This window comes from Anabrus simplex, chromosome 5 (genome assembly GCF_040414725.1).
Source record: "Anabrus simplex isolate iqAnaSimp1 chromosome 5, ASM4041472v1, whole genome shotgun sequence".
Taxonomy (NCBI): domain Eukaryota; kingdom Metazoa; phylum Arthropoda; class Insecta; order Orthoptera; family Tettigoniidae; genus Anabrus; species Anabrus simplex.
Genome location: NC_090269.1, coordinates 325,203,944 through 325,222,035, shown reverse-complemented (window position 1 = coordinate 325,222,035; position 18,092 = coordinate 325,203,944). Strand labels below are relative to the sequence as shown.

The 18,092-nt window shown below is 39.2% G+C and overlaps 1 protein-coding gene across 1 annotated transcript in view; it reads right to left on the bottom strand.

Moving 5' to 3' along the window:
* Positions 1–10,224: 10,224 nt before the first annotated feature.
* Positions 10,225–18,092, bottom strand: part of LOC136874051 (methionine aminopeptidase 1D, mitochondrial) — a 173,441-nt gene continuing 165,573 nt past the window's right edge. Inside the window, exon 6 of the mRNA XM_067147561.2 lies at positions 10,225–14,256. Within this exon, the coding sequence (XP_067003662.1) occupies positions 14,066–14,256 (191 nt within the window). The 3' untranslated portion in view covers positions 10,225–14,065. The remainder of the gene's footprint in view (positions 14,257–18,092) is intronic.

Here is an 18,092-nt window from a genome sequence, read left to right as displayed (position 1 = left end):
ACTCCTGCACGATCATGGATCTTCGTATGTGTTTGATTGTGATGTGACTTTGTGCCTGACAGTGTTGAAAAACTTGCTCATTTAACCGTTCTCCGCTATTCGTAAACATTTTGAGACTTTGCCGAGCGCTGCGTGTGCCATGCTGCCACTCAGAGAATTGCGCACTGTTTTCTTTTGAATGACTTTCATTTTACTTCTTCTGAGTTTTACAGTGTCTACCCCCGTTCATTTATATCTCCTCTTTTACTGATCCGGAGTGTACTTAATCTTTTCCTTTTCCTATGCATTGTTTTTCATGTTGTAATCGGCTAACGATGACCTGGACTAGGGTCGAAACCAGTACCATTTCTACTTATTATTAAATGGGAATGTAATTTACTACATTTCTTATTCTTTTGTATTGAATAGGTTGAATCTATTTATCAATTATTTCAATTTTATCTGTAATATTCTTCAATACGGAACAATGAAATTTTTAACTTTAAGAAAAAGCTAGGTAAACAATTATAAAGAAATGTAAATAAGAGGTAAACAATTGATTGGGAATCTGCCACTTGGGTGACAGCCTTAAATGCAGATCATTTATGATTGATTGATTGATTGAATGATTGATTGATTGATTGATTGATTGATTGATTGATTGATTGATTGATGGACTGGTGGTTTACAAGCCCATTGTTTCGTAAAGAATTAGAGGGTAAGGGGTTTGGCATGTGTGGAACAGTAAATGCTTACCTAACAGACTTCATAAACACAAAACTTTCAAAAGGTATAGAGAGCACCATTTGTATGTGAAAATATGTGTGTTGTGAAGTGGAGAGACAAGAAGGATATTTTCATGTTTACAAATGTAAATGATGATTTTCAAGTTACTACAGTAAGCTAGACAGGAATATATGAAAAATGGTGATAAAACTTAGCTCTGTTGTAGATTACAATAAAAGTATGGAGGCACTGATAAGTTGGACCAACAAATAAAGCCATACGAGTATTTGCAGAAAAGCATTAAGAGGCGGCCGTAGTCAGCTCAAGATCCATCTTTTATTTCAAAATATCGCCACTAGTCTCGTTGATGTCGACAACTAACTCCACTGATAGTTACATCGCGGGTGCATAGATGGCAGTAAGAAAGGCCAAGGCCGAACGAGCGATTCCCCTCTCACCCTCCAGCATCACATAGTCTGTCACCAGGAAGTTGTGATACAGTACTTGCACGGAGCTGATGGTGTTGACATTTGTACGGAATGCGAAACATTCCAGGAAATTATTGAGCATCGGTTAGTGCTGGGCAAAGCAGTCAAAATAAGGTACTCTTTCCGACAAAAATAAATGAAATGGCGTATGGCTTTTAGTGCCGGGAGTGTCCGAAGACAAGTTCGGCTCGCCAGATGCAAGTCTTTCGATTTAACTCCCGTAGGCGACGACCTGCGCGTCGTGATGAGGATGAAATGATGATGGAGACGACACATACACCCAGCCCCCATGCCAGAGAAATTGACCAATTATGGTTAAAATTCCCGACCCTGCCGGGAATCGAACCCGGGACCCTTGTGACCAACGGCCAGCACGCCGGACACTGTTTCCGATGTTGAAATGAAGTAGTGCATCAACCCCGTCCCTGCCTCACGTCTTTCCCTGTACCAGCCAGTAAGTGATACATAATATAATTCTATCTAATGAAAATACAAACTGATATAACAGAAACCGGGCGAGTTGGCCGTGCGTGTAGAGGCGCGCGGCTGTGAGCTTGCATCCGGGAGATAGTAGGTTCGAATCCCACTATCGGCAGCCCTGAAGATGGTTTTCCGTGGTTTCCCATTTTCACACCAGGCAAATGCTGGGGCTGTACCTTAATTAAGGCCACGGCCGCTTCCTTCCAACTCCTAGGCCTTTCCTATCCCATCGTCGCCATAAGACCTATCTGTGTCGGTGCGACGTAAAGCCCTTAGCAAAAAAAAAGATATAACAGAAGAATTCATTTACGCAATTGTTAGTCACACAGTGGTACTTTGGACATACGATAAAGATTGTAACGCGACCAAGAACAGAATTTTCCAACAACCCTGAGTAAAAAAAAAAGCCTTACAAATTTATAACAGTTTTTTCCCTTGGAAACAAACAGTTCTGAAATATATAAACAATGTATAAAACATCCCATTGCATATTGTGTTAAAATTTGAATTCGATAAAATAACTTGTTTTCGGAGACGCAGAGGTGGCGGAATGTTGTCCCGCAAGAGTTCCTTAACGTGTCGACCTTCCAATACCACTGCACTGAGCCAGGATCGAACCTGCCAAGGGGCAGAAGGCCTGCTTTCCATCCTTCGAGCCATTGTGAGAGTCTCTTTGTCTTTACAAAGACGGATTTGAAGTCGTATGTTTTCGTATAAGTTTTAAATAATAAATGTTACAGCATCTAAATATCCATTAGTTCTGTATTTCATGACTTGAGTGGAGTGTAATTAGAGTAACTACTAAGCTCAAAAGAATACCACTTCATTCTCGCTTTCGGTGCCGTCAGGCGCTTTAGCCAATAGCAACGCTGCTCACCGGAATGACCTATCTGACCTGTGAATTATTCTAGTTACGTTGGAACACCCCATTTCCAAGAAATACAAGGATTGCAAATGACGGTTTTATATACCTACCCGTTATGAAACTCTGAAACGGTGCTGGTAAAGAACGCCACAGCTGAGGGGCACTGCAACCTCCCTCTGTAGATGGGGGTAGTAAAATAACACCCACAGTATCCCCTGCCTGTCGTAAGAGGCGACTAAAGCGAGCCCCATGGGCTCTGAACTTGGGAGTCTGGGTTGGCGACCACGGAGCCCTTAGCTGAGTCCTAGCTTTATTTCCACTTACTTGTGCCGGGCTCCTCACTTTGATATATCCCTCTTCATCAAGTGTCATCTTATTTTTTTAAATTTTTTTTTTTTTTTGCTGGTTGCTTTACGTCGCACCGACACAGATAGGTCTTATGGCGACGATGGGACAGGAAAGGGCTAGGAGTGGGAAGGAAGCGGCCGTGACCTTAATTGAATCGATTATTTCAGAAAGCAGTCAAGTGCCAAAAAATGGAAAAATGAGTTAATGGCAAAATATGTTACTAAGAGGGTATACGCACATTTTGGTGCTGAAACCAGTCAAGAAACGTTGTCCTATAATGGTCAGGCATTACGTTGAATTTCGTATTTAGTTCAGAAACCAGTTAAGTGACACCGCTTGGTTGGTTTCTGCGGTAAACTGCTGGTACCTTTCCGGTTGGCACTGCTGTTCTGAATCCAGAATAACCAGCTGTTCATCTGTTTTTGTCATTGTTGTGTTTCTGGAATCGCATGTTCCTAGTTTTGTGAACAAATGATTCAAAAAATGTTTCTTTTGTTTAGTGCAGTGTTTTTTATATTCTTAGTGATATGTCTGAAAATTCAGAAGCGGGTTCGAATCCCACTGTCGGCAGCCCTGAAGATGGTTTTCCGTGGTTTCCCATTTTCACACCAGGCAAATGCTGGGGCTGTAACTTAATTAAGGCCACGGACGCTTCCTTCCAACTCCTAGGCCTTTCCTATCCTGTCGTCGCCATAAGACCTATCTGTGTCGGTGCGACATAAAGCCACTAGCAAAAAAAAAAAAAAATTCAGAAGACGAACCTGTATCTAAAAAGGAAACGAGGAGTGGTAGACAAACAAACTCACACGCGTAATATTATTTGGAATGCAAGGGTAAAAGGAGAAGGTTACATTTCCTACTCAGACAAGAAAGTACCTTGAGCCCTACATTATTCTTTGTTACTGTTTGTTTTAGGTGCCCATCAATATCAAGAAGGTACATGAATTAAATGCCTTAAAACCTTACATGATGGAATATGAACACTTTTATGACAGCATTTTACAATGGCCTAATACAGAGACAGAATGTGCTGTGGAGTTTGTTTATGAGGACTGATTACCTCTTGTCATGATGAGCAGACATTGCTGATTTCATCCTTTTGTATCAGCAATACAGTCTAAACCTATTAAAATATGTTTTTTTAAACAAATATGGGGTTTATGACAAAATCCCTTCAAAACTCAAGAATTATCCCATAAAAATATGTTTGCAACACTCGTTTAATTCAGAAACCAGTTAAGTGGAAATATTTTCCGGTTTTTTATAGCAGAGTTAATAAACACAAAATATTTTTCCTTAGATAGAAATTATTAAGAGATATAATACTTTCGTGCTAAAATATTAAAACCCCTACAATAACATTTTATCTGATGCTAGACAGTATTTTTCATTTTCCAAAAAATAACAGACTTGGCGCTTGATTGGTTTCTGAAATAATCGATTCAATTAAGGTACAGCCCCAGCATTTGCCTGGTGTGAAATGGGAAACCACGGAAACCCATTTTCAGGGCTGCCGACAGTGGGGTGGTGATTATTGTATTCTTCTGGACGCGTATACTTGACAGATATCAATCAGTTTGCACTACATTGTATTTGTGTGCTCATCATATGACTCAGGTGGTGGTGGTGATTATTGTTTTAAGAGGAAGTACAGCTAGGCAACCATCCTCTATTAACACTAATCAGAGAGAAAAAATTTAAGGGATCCGACACTTCGAAAAATGAAGATATCGGTCAAAGGAAGACAAGGGCCATGAAGGGCGCGAAAATGAAGGACTCCCTAGCCCTCGCATACCTAATAGCGTCGGGGTCGGAAGAGAACAAGAGTAGACCAAGGGAGGTCGGATAGGATAGATGAATGTGAGGAGCCTGGCACAAGTAAGTGGAAGCAATGCCAGGACTCAGCTAAGGGCCCCGTGGTCGCCAGCCCACGCTCAAACGTACAGAGCCACTGGGCCCCCTATTAGTCACCTCTTACGACAGGCAGGGGATACCGTGGGTGTTATTCTACCACCCCCACCCACAGGGGGCGACGGTGGGGTTCGAACCTACTATCTCCCGAATACTGGATACTGGCCGCACTTAAGCGACTGCAACTAACGAGCTCGGTTCATTTCCTTTCAGAAGATCGGCTACCATAATAGAGATTCTTGCTTTGGATGTTGCTCAGTAGTGGAACAATTGAACCAAGTTTTCAATCAATCCAAGGAATGCGCCTTCTTCCTGGTCATCTTTTGCCTTGTATCTTCCCTTGAATAACCAGCTGCAGTAGACGATATTCTCTTCTCTCATCTATCCTATCCGACCACATTTAGTCAACTCTTGTTCTTTTCCGACCCCGATGGTATTACGTAAGGAGGCCTATGCAGTCTTTCATTTTCACGCCCTTCGTGGCCCTTGTCTTTCCTAGGCCGATACCTTCATTTTTCGAAGTGTCGGATCCCTTCCATTTTTTCTCTCTGATTAGAGTTATATAGCGGATGGTTGCCTAGTTGTACTTTCTCTTAAAACAATAATCACGACGTAAAGCCCCTAGCAAAAAACCAAACAATAATCACCACCACCGCACTGCAACTGAAAAACGGTTATATTCTTGTAATTGTTTCATTCAACAACAGTTGTGTTCCCGAAACGGTTGTATTCTATCTGTCCCAGCTGTAATGGGTATTATAAACAGTGACACATGCACGGAGCCTCAAGGAGGGTTGTAATGCAGAAACAGGGGAGGTCCGCCTGCAAGCCTCGTATCGAGAACAAGGGAAGCAGTCCAGTGGTGAGTTTCCGTGCACACTAGTATCAAAAGTAGATTTAAACCCATATCCAGTGGCGATTCTAGCCCTGGTGGGGCTGGGGGCTCAGTTTTAGTGAATTAATTATTTTAAAATTCCTTGATTAATAAAGAAATTGATAATTTACAGATATAATGTATTTGAAATAAACATGTTAATGGTTGTGCTAATGTTGCCCATTGTATTTTCATAAACATGGTTACTTTTCTTTTGAATTCCGTTACCAAGACTTTCAATTCCAAACAGCCCCCCCCCCCCATGTAATTGGTTTTTTTTTGCACCGACACAGATAGGTCTTATGGCGACGATGGGAGAGGGAAGGGCTAGGAGTGGGAAGGAAGCGTCCGCGGCCTTCATTAAGGTACAGCCCCGGCATTTGCCTGGTGTGAAAATAGGAAACCACGGAAAACGATCTTCAGGGCTGCCGACAGTGGGGTTCGAACCTACTATTTCCCGAATACTGAATACTGGCCACACTTAAGCGACTGCAGCTATCCAGCTCGGTTTTTAAGTATCTAGAACCGCCACTGCCCATATTGTAATAGGCTACAACTGAAAGAGGAACAACGTATATTTATAGCAATTTATTCTTATTCTACTACAACTACTATTCAGTATGCGGATTCTCAACCATTACTGCATCTCTTTCTGTAACGTTACGCCATTTAGCCATTCTTTTAGTAAGGTATGTTGTAGCTTATTCGAACTGACGATTCACCTCTGACCTACAATTACCAATAAAAATAAGTTAATTGTCTTATTTTGAATAGTAAGCATCATTGCGTCACTAATATAACAAAGACAATTCATTAAAGTCAGGTAACATCTACCTCAGATAAGGCAACTGTTTTAAGTTCATTCGCAATTTCATGGTGTTCTTCACCAACATATTTGTCATATTCTTCGGCGTGTTTTAAAGAATAATGTCGATGAATGTTAATATTTTTTGCTAGTGGTTTTACGTCGCACCGACACAGATAGGTCTTATGTCGACGATGGGATAGGAAAGGCCTAGGAGTTGGAAGGAAGCGGCCGCGGCTTTAATTAAGGTACAGCCACAGCATTTGCCTGGTGAGAAAATGGGAAACCACGTAAAACCATCTTCAGTGCTGCCGACAGTGGGGTTCGAACTCACTATCTCCCGGATGCAAGCTCACAGCCGCAGGGCCAACTCGCCCAGTGTTAAAATTGTTAATAAAGTTTAATGTCTTATTACAAATCAAGCATTTTGCCATTCCATTGCACTCGGTAAAAAATATAACGTGCTATTGAAAGGTCATACCACAACTAGCGAGTAACGAAGTATTGTCAGCGTGTCCACTGCCGCTTGTTATGAAGCAAGGGTGAGGAAGCAACTGATAGCAGCTGAAGATCTCACTCACCACATCCCTGCATGGGTAAGAGCTAATCTGTCATCATCCCTCTTCAAGGACAAGGCTTTGTGACGCTGCGGCATCTGACGGAAACTGGCTGAACTACCAGCACTAGAATTTGGCCGACACTCGGAAGTCAATAAGCAGAGTTTTGTTAAAATCACGATTAAATATATAAAGAATCCCTAATTTTGAAGTATGTTAAAGTAGCCGCTTAGCGAAAAAAATAAACTTCCCTACGGTATAGTTTGCTTCTAATTTGAACACCATCTTGACTTAAAACAAGTTTAGGAAAACCGCGGTTCAGAACTCAATTTCATATGGAGATTCGTTATTTTAAATACCATTTTATAACTATACTTGCATTTCTTTTTAAAATGCTTTTACACTAATGAGAAGTGTATCACAGACTACCGTACGCTATAAAAACAAAATAATTTTACCTTGTTCCGTTTCCTTATAGAAACTCTTACAAACTTTTGACCCATGTTACAACAACTACTGAGCTGGTGGCCGGCCGTTCCAGCTCCGGCCGCCTCTTAAGTAGTGTAGGAAGCTTTTCTTTCACTTGGTAGACATTATGTTGCCGAATGTATCTGTTCTGTTCCACTTCGCTTCAGTTCAGGTAAGACGTGATCACTTCAATGCTGGAAAAGTATGCAGCAGACAGTGATTTCGCAAGTTGACAGCCATCCAAAACTGAGTCGCCTAGTAGAAAGGCATTTTCCAACATATATCCTCTGCACTAATAAGAGGAAATACTCACCTAGTGTGTGTAGAATTTGTCCCAAAAGGAATCCAAGAGTTGTGGCAGGATCCCATTGCACCCTGAAGATTGCTTTCAGGACTATCACACCAAAAGAAAGGTGTACAAAGGCCTATTATATGGAAATAAAAACCTACAACCTGTTTTCCAGTGAATGACTGAGTCAGGAATGGAATGAATAAAGTCCCCATCTTGCGGCGAGGATAGGAAGTGGCCGGCTGCCGAGGTCTGTCGCACTCCTCTGGAGCAATGATTAATGACTGGCAGATGAAATGAAATAACAGTGGAGAGTATTGCTGGAATGAAAGATGACAGGGAAAACCTGAGTACCCAGAGAAAACCTGTCCCACCTCCGCTTTGTCCAGCATAAATCTCACACGGAGTGACTGGGATTTGTACCACGGAACCCAGCGGTGAGAGGCCAATGTGCTGCCGTCTGAGCCTCCGAGGCTACAAAGGCCTATTATATAAAAAGTGTAAATGAATATTGTAAGTTTTTAATAAAAATTGAAGATTGTACATGAGTATATTAGGGTTATAGTTTTGATCATTTTTTTAAAATTATTGGTGCGCGACACAAAATTAGGAAACTAAATTATTGAAGGTGTGGTGAATGAAGTTAAGGAACTGTTTGTAGCAGCAGGATTTCCTGAACAGATGGTATAATGACTTTGAAAGTTTCACATTACAATTGTTTACATGACACTCACGTTTGAATCTTGTCCTTCCAAACATGGCACAGTTGAACAGTAAATGGTCCACCATTTGTGAAGATCCACAAAAGCACAAGTAATCGCCTGCAAAGTTAATTTTGAAGCGTTCAACGTAGCACTTAAACTTTCCATGGCCGGAGAGAAACTGAGTGAGAATGAATTTGGGCACTAATGTTTTGCACTGGAGTTGGCTACATATGTCAGGGAAAAATAATTCTCTTGTGACGGACCCTTTTGTACTTGATGTCCAGAGATTGTTCCACTGTCTTATTAGATGTGATTTGATTTGGGCTTTTGCATAGCTTGGGGGTGATTTGTTGTAGGTGATTTCTATATTGGATGAGGAGGCTGCTTTTGCAATGACGTCTGCCTTTTCATTTCCAGGAGAACCGGTGTGCCCTCAGATCCATGAAAGAGAGGTGTGGGGGGACTGCTGTATTTTAGATCTTACAGAGATTACACCGATGAGCAATTAAATTAGAGATATCTTGTTAGTTTCACCCTGATGACAATGGCAATGCAGCATGGCAGGGACTCCATAAGATACCAGAACTGTGGGAAGTCATAATATTCCATGACTACTGCACAGCCTTGCTAGGTGGGACATCAATGAAATACACCAAAATATCAATAACTTTTTAATTCTCATATTTCGTTGCTTAGCCTTTAGAGATTCTATTCTCAAAGTTTGGAATATGAATTTAATCTCTAAGTCTATTAAATACTTAAATCTGTTGATGATGCACTCAAGCCACGCCCACTTTTCACAACATGCACTCGTACCAGTTCAAGTCTTCTTGAATTTATTGCTATTTGTCCTTGTATATTAGCAGAATTCTGTACTGAAAGGCATAATATAACTACAATGTGACCGGCAAAGTTCACGACGACTATGTTTATGATTCAGAAGGCTGCAAAATTGGTGTGGATATTGCTTTAGTTGACATCTCTGCGGTTGCCATGTGACTTGCTATGTACTGTTGATTGTTTATCTAAGTGGTGTTCATGGTAACACCTAATATGTCTGGAAATAACAGAATTTTTAGGAAACACAAGAAATCTCTGATCAATAAATGTTTGGAGGATGAAATGTGAACCTGGAAAAAGAGATGTAAATAACGTTATGGCTAGTATCTTCACACCTTCAAGTGTGTCTAAATCTAAGCTGAAAAAAATGCTTGTAAAGTGACTACAGTGATGAACTGGAGGAAGATAAAGGATTTAGGTTAATTGATATCCAGTCACATAGTCTACTTGAACCAGTTTTATTAGCAATAAAGCCGGTCTATCGAGCCCTTTTGAAATCCTGACTTTCGCCGTCGATGTCTCCATGGGAAAACACAAAATCCCGATGAATCCCTGAACTCAGTGATATGGATACAGTGTCCTAAAATCACCTTTTGCTCCTTTACCACTGTCAAAATTACCACAAATGATGCTATTTTTGTCTACAATAATGGGAATGAAGGAAGAATTAATAATATTCTAAATATGGGCTTCAATACTGGATTCTGCACATGCTGCATCATCAGAACTATCAACCAGAAACGTGCTGCTGCAGCAGAAACTGAAGTTCTGGTTGGAATGAAACAAAGAAGGCAACAGAAGAGGGGTGAAAAAAGAAGAGCAGAAGATGAGGAAGACAAAGACTACAGTCCAGGAGTATTTCAGCTCAATAAATAGAGTTTTGTGTTTGACAAACTTTTAATGATTTCTGGCATTTCCATTTTTTAAACAAATGTTCCTTTTTTTTCTGATACTATGATACATTGATGAATGAAATTTTTTACAGTTAATAAACTGATAAGAACACATATTTTACCACAACAGAAATGGTATATTTGACAAAATAACATTTTTAAACAGCATTTGTTGAAAATTTTTCACTATTTTTAATGCAAAATTTTAAAATGTTTTACAAACGTTGATATTATACCAAGAAAAATATCCTTGCACCTATTTGTTTAAACACTATTGGTGAAATTTAATTTCAATTTTCAGAAAATTTGATTCAAATGTTTCTTGAATAAAATTGGTATTCAAAATTAAAATCTGGAATTTCAATATAAACTCAAAATTTTGAAATAGAAATCTGAAAATTGCAGAACTTGTGGCTAATTGTACTACTAATGGTCCTATCAATTTTCATGTGTATGTGAAATGTAGTGAGATACATGGTATTTTCCGTGGACATGCATATTGGTTGATGTCCCCCCTTAATGCACAAAGATCGTTCAGAGCAGGCTCAGCAGCATGCCCGTCTCTCTCGACAGCATCCTAGATGTGCTCAGTAGGATTGAGGTCAGGTGTCCTTAGGAACGAGGCAAGCATCCTCGTGTTCACGGAGTGTTCATCGAACCAATCAACCAGAATTTGGGAGTGAATGAATGGTGAATTGTTTTAATGTATATTGTAACACTTAGAGCAATTAAAGGCATAATTACCCCAAGTGACAGCACCAAGGGTCTGACCGTGTACCAAAGGCATGGTTCAGATACGTGGAAACGTGCTAGACAAAGACAAATAAAAGGAAAAAAAAAAAAGGCACTTACCATTAGAAAATAAAACAGGGCCCCCAAAGAAGCGGATAAAAATACACCTGGTCATATCAAATTATCACTCCTTTTAAAGGAAAACACCAACACCTTGGGGAACCAAAGGTATTTAATCAGCATATTTAAATAATTAACAAATAGAAAGAAAATCCTCGCTGGAAAAAAATAAAATAATATTTAAAAATTTTAAACTCAAACCAAAACCCAACGGTCGACCGTTTATAAGGAAAATAATTATTTAGTTCTTAAAGGACTTAGTAAGATAATGTAGATTAATGAAACCTCATCACCTCATAAGTTTTCTTACAACCAAAAGTTTTCCTTGCACAGTACCAAAGTTTTTTTTTTTTTAACATCCTTTCAACCGTGAGAAACAACCTTGACAGAAATAGTTTTTAATATTGATACTGAAAACCCCTTTTCAGGATGTGTCAAACGACCCCCTGCAAGGATGGGTAGGTATTACGTGCACTTTTCACGAAATTAAAATAATAATAATAATAATCTCCTAAACACCGGGAGGAAAAATGAGCAGAAAGAAAAATTAAAATCTCAAAGAAAAATTAAATGGACCAAGGTAATCCGCGCACAAGGCAGATTTCATCACAGGCACATCAAATCCCAGTCATCAATCCCATCACAACAACTTCAACAACATTAGCATTCCCATGGCAACGACCAACAATGGGTCAAGGGAAGGAAGGGGCCAATCACAGGCCGCAAACAACAATAGGCGAAAACTAACAAAGGACCAAGAAAACAGACGCAGAAAATAACCCAAAAACCCAAAAGGAAGAATAAAATTAAGTTAAATTAAAATAAAATTAACCAGAGAAGCAAGAAAGAAAGGTACCGGGACACACTGTACACGTAACACCCACATCCCTGAAGCGACTCGCTTGTTAAATTATTCCAGTTAAATAATAGCCTTTTAGCACAAAACTTTTAGGCCTAGAAAAGCCATTAATAAACACTAGGTTACCCAATTACGATTTCGAAGAATCCAAAACGTTCTTTCACACAGTACGCAAGCCCCAATTTAACAAACATAATTACACATGCTATAAGTTCCAATTAACAAGCCGAAAATTTGAAATTCCACAAGGCAAGACTTAGTTTTTAGATGACGCCAGTTACATAGTGTCGCACACACCTTCTTCACATAGGAAAATTTTCAGGTCTTTCACCAAAAATCAGTAAAGGTTTAGTTGTAACAACACTTACAGTTTCATCCAGATGAAGTTGTGAGGACGGCTTCGGTAGTATATGCTACTTACTTACTTTGAAGAAAAACATAACATGCAAATTCCAGACGAGGAATAATAAACCAAAACAACTTGCAGAATTCACCAGGGCAAAAGCCCTACGTATGTAATCTTAACCAGGCTCGAACATTTTCGGAGAAATCATCTCCTTAGGGAGAGAGAAGCCACACACGTCCATCTCTTCCTTTTCACCAAACAGCAATGGCGACTTCCCGAGATTCCGCAGTGCACGGCCCCAACGATCACATGTGCACAGAGGGTAAGCGCCTGAGTGGTAACGTAGTTCGCGAGGTAGTACATACCTACGCCACTAGAGTGCAGGAGAATACAGTCAGGCACAGATAGGACGTGCATACAGTCAGCTGGGCAACGAATAACCTTTCCAGCGGCGAAGTTTCCAGTTATAAGTCTTGAAAAGAAGAAATAACGAAGCGGCGAACCACTTCTAAGAACACAGTTTTTCCACAGCCATGAGGCTAGTTCGAAAATATTTCCCAAGAGGGAAAAATTGTTACGCAGGTAACAATATACAGGTCTCCTGCAGTGTGCTGAAGGTGAGAAAATGGGTGGACATGATCTGAAAGCAGGTACCTGTATTGTTCATTGGTGAGGGATGTTGTAAGAGGTACCAGGCATCCCATTTCAACCCTCGTGAACAGTCCCCATACAATGATACAGTCATCTCCGAACTGAACTGCACCCTACTGACAAGAGAGCCCATTGCCTCGAGTGCTTGGTGACGCACTCATACACAGCCCTCGGCGTGTACAAATGGGTACACATTAAATGTAAGGTCAGAAATCTTTCACATGCCTGCATCATACAACATGAAGTGATGTTGGTAATGACATTCCTTATGCTGCCTGTCACTGTGGTGAATGGTCTGAAGGTGTCACGCACAGAGTTGGTTTGTGTGTGCACTTTAGTAGGCTCAGTAGATTGATATGCCACCCGACTCAGTGAGGAAAATTACAGGAAACTACCTCACTCCTCATTTCCCTAGTATGCCTCTTCACTGATTCCTAGGCTATCTGTGACATCTGGAGCTATTGGGGATCCAACCAACCATCAGACTGAAAACTCAACACAAATACAAGTACATGGACTGATTACCAATATGTTCCTTTCTTGATACCAGAGTTAACATAAATCAGTCCATTTGGAAGTAAATTATTTCCACCTATAGACATTGCTTCATCAGCCAGTCTTCAGAAAGTTGAAATCCATCCAAATAATCTGGTTACATCTGAACTCTATTTATAATGTAAGTAGAGTGTAGTTATTTTTTTCTTTTCTTTAAATTTGGAGCTTACTGAATTTTCCATGTTCAATACTGCTGTCAGTTGGCATAATTCACACAACAATTTAAAAGCCTTTGCTGATGATTCATAAAGATCCTCATACATAGAAAATGTTAAAGATGGATTTTTTCAAGAACTTGGAAGTCTGCAATATCTGCCCTAAATTGTATAACTAGCAGCATGCTCACAGGTCCACAAGTAACACATTTGCTAAATTTTATCCATTTCAGATGAATGAAACAGGAGGACAAAGACTTCAAAATAGAAGATCTAAAAGCAAAACATAGCAGGTTTATCTTTCTTGAAAGTCTAAGCAATGGCACATTATCAGTTGAGGGTTATTTTCACGAACTTTGACTTCAGAAAGCAAGTATCAGACAAACAACAGTATCTACTCCCATTAAGTAGCAATGTCTATTATATTGTTAGCACCTCTACTCCGCTTTCAGTTATAAGAACAGTGTGCTCAAACTGGGCAGTCCGTCCATTATCCAAAGTGACAGCTGTCCATCCATCTTCAAGAATAACAATTTCTTGTGAGCCTTGTGCTAACACTGGTTCAATAGTGAAGGTCATTCCAGAGGCCATCTTCCCAGGATAATCATTATCTAGGGGGGGGGGAAAAATAGAAGTATTTAATTTCTACAGATTACCATACGTATTCTATTTTCTAACATGGTATTTGCAGGTTAGTTCCCTCTTTCCAAACAATATATGTGAAGTTGATAACTCCTAGAATGAAAGATTTAATTCAGGCAATGTTTCATGCACAGGATACTATAAATTTAAAATATTCAGTTGAAGTTACCTCATTTATTCCCAATAAAATAATAATTCTGAGTTCAATACAAGTCATATACAAAGAGACAGGAACGTGAAAAGAAATACATAATATGATAAACACAATGATAGATTAGTGCACTGAAAGGGAGAAACAGTAATTTTTTTCTTTTTGCTAGTTGCTTTGTGACGCACCGACAGAGATAGGTCTTATGGTGACGATGGGACAGGAAAGGCCTAGGAATGGGAAGAAAGCGGCCATGGCCTTAATTAAGGTACAGGTAGAGTATAGCAGTTAAGTCATGCATGTATTACCAGTATTTTATAGTCGAGATTTTTTGAAAAGTTTGATTTTGTGTAGTGTTCAATTCGACCTAGAGTTTGCTGTTATGTTATTTCATTTGACGACAAGTTGTATAATAATATTTAGGGAAAATCCAGCCATGTGTCAGGCCATCTGTGTTTATGTTGTTATGTTAATAGTCTCCGTTTGACGTTGTCAAGAGTTGGAGGGAATGCCACTAATAATAATCATAATAATAATAATTCTTGAGATATCATCTTTCGATGTAACAGCGAGTAATAGTAAATTTTGTGTGATGATATGTTGAAATTATCAGGAGTTGTTAATGACGGTATGTTTTCTAATTCGGACTTAATATGTGCGATAATCTAAATTTGTGAATTAATAATTATCAGTAATGACATCGGTGCTAATAATCCTTATATGCTAATAGACGTATTGTTTAAATTACGGTCCAATATTTTATAAATAAATGTCAGATATTTCATTTTCAAGTGCTAACCGGAACATGTAGGATGATGAATTACGTGATCATGATTGTCAAATGTTGGCAATATAATTCCAGGTTGTTGCGATGATTTGTGGAGAATGACCTCAGAAATAAATCAGATGGGAAGAGAGATATTATAAAGATCACGCAGTCAGGATATAAAAATGCTGTACGATGTCACAGATGAGAAATATAAGTCAGTTGATAACTCTGTGATATATAAATGAATAAAATAATGTTGAGATAGAAAGAGATATAAATTCCATATGGGAAACACTTAGCATATGATGAAGCTGTGCTGAAATAATATGATACGAGGAAATGTATGAAATTAATGATGAACACAGAGAAATGAGTGTAAAAGTACAGGCAATGTAACAAAGTAATACTGAATTACGTAGTGGGCAGGATTCGAACCCGTGACAGCATGTACGAAGAAAATACACTGCGCAGCCATTCGCTGAAATACTACGGACCTAAAGATAATGAGAGATTCAGATTCCACATAAATGATCGTATGTTGTGATAGTTAAAAATGACAAGTGATGATAATCATGATACCGTTATAATAATAATAATAATAATAATAATAATAATAATAATAATAATTTCAGATCAAGATCAGATCAGATCAGAAAACCTTAAATTATTATCTATAGTAGAATATCTTAAGATGGTAGAAATAAGGAGGATTTTAATGCAGACTAGCAACATCAAGAAAGGCCTTTCTTAAGAACAAAAATTTGCTCACTTCGAACATTAAATGAAATAAGTTTCATAATGATAGATCCGTATTGAACTGTGATTACAATAGAGTAAATTAATGTATTATTAGAGTGTACCTTTTCAATACAAAATGTAAAGAGTTTAAATTACATAAAAGATTAGGGACTAGTTTTGACCTAGTACTAGGGGATCTTCAGCCTAAAGAAAAATTAAAACACAAATACCGAAGAAATTGTTTAATTTTGTATTAATTTACTCTATTGTAATCACTTCGAACATTGATATACTTACCTGTATTAGAAAGATAGTTGATATGACTTTTGTGTGGAATATGGTATTGTATGGAAGTGAAATATCGACAATAACTAGCACAAAGGGAAAGAAAACAGAAGCTTTTGTGCATTGTATAACAGAAGAATGCTAAAAGTGAGATGGGTAGATTGTATTATAAATACAAAGTAGATTGAAAGGGCACATCTTGGAGACACCTGAGGATTGTTAGTTGTTTTTTTTTTTTTTTTTTGTGGGGAAATGAAGTTGGTAAGAACAGTATGGATAGAGTAGAGGGCTGCATAAAGAGGTTTAGACTCAGTTCAACTTTGACCGGTCTGCAAACATAATGCTTGCTTGTACATGGCCCAACATTTCACAGTGGACCAGCCTTGTTCCTGAGTATATCATCGTTTAAGAAATAACAATGCATAGGTAACATATCCACCCCTGAGAACCATGTGACCTTGCCACGGTGGGGAGGCTTGCGTGTCCCAATGAAGCAGGTAGCTGAGCTGTAGGTCCAACCATATTGGATGGGTATCTATCGAGAGACCAAACTAACGAATGGTTCTTCGAAAGTGGGGGGTAGCAGCCTTTCAGAAGTTGCAAGGGAGGCAGTCTAGATGATTGACTGATATGGTCTTGTAATATTACTTAACGTGCTTTAGCTATGTTGATACAGCTACACGGCTGAAAGCAACGGGAAATTATAGTTGTAACTAACTCCCCAGGACATGCAGCTCTCTCTGTATGAATGATGAACTAATGATGGCTTCCTCCAGGGTAAAATATTCTGGAGGTAAAATAGTCCCCCATTCCGATCTCTGGGTGGGGACTACACGAGAGGCGGCAATCATCAGGAAGATGGATACTGAAATTCTGCAAGTAGGAGCGTGGAATGTTAGAAGTTTGAATCGTTGCAGTAGGTTAGAGAATCTGAAAAGGGAGATTGATAGACTAAAGTTAGATGTTGTTGGTATACTGTAAGTGAAGTACGTTGACAGGAAGAGCAAGATTTTTGGTCCGGCGACTACAGAATAATCAACACAAAATCAAACCAGGGAAATGCAGGAGCTGGTTTCATAATGAATAAGAAAATAGGGCAGCGGGTAAACTACTATGACCAGCATAATGAAAGGATTATTGTTACCAAGATAGACACCAAGCCAATGCCCACCACAACAGTGCAGGTCTATATGACTACTAGTTCAGAGGCTGATGAAGAAATCAAGAGAATATATGAAGAGATAGAAGAGATGACAAGAACCTAACAGTGACTGGAATGCAGTGGTAGGCCAAGGAAGAGAAGGTAACATAGTAGGAGAATTCGGACTGGGACAAAGGAATGAAAGAGGAAGTCAGCTGGTTGAATTCACCAATCATAATTTAGTCCTTGCTAACACTTGGTTCAACACCACAAACAAAGGCTGTATACATGAACGAGACCTGAAGACACTGGAAGGTATCAAATAGACTTCATATGATTAGGTAGAGATTCAGAAACCAGGTGTTGGATTGCAAGACTTTCCCAGGAGCAGATGTGGATTCTGACCACAACTTGTTGGTCATGAAATGCCATCTGAAGTTGAAGAAATTGAACAAAGGAAGGAATACAAGGAGATGGGATCCAGACAAGTTGAAAGAAGAGAGTGTGAGGGATTGTTTCAGGGGACATGTAACACAAGGACTAGGTGACAAGGCTGAAAGAAACACAGTAGAGGAAGAATGGACAGTCATGAAGAATGAGATCAGTAAGGCTGCTGAAGAAAAGTTAGGACGAAAGGAAAGATCAACATGATTGATGAACGACGAAAGTACAAGAATGCAAAAAATGAGAAGGGCAGAAGAGAATACAGGCAAATTAAGAATTA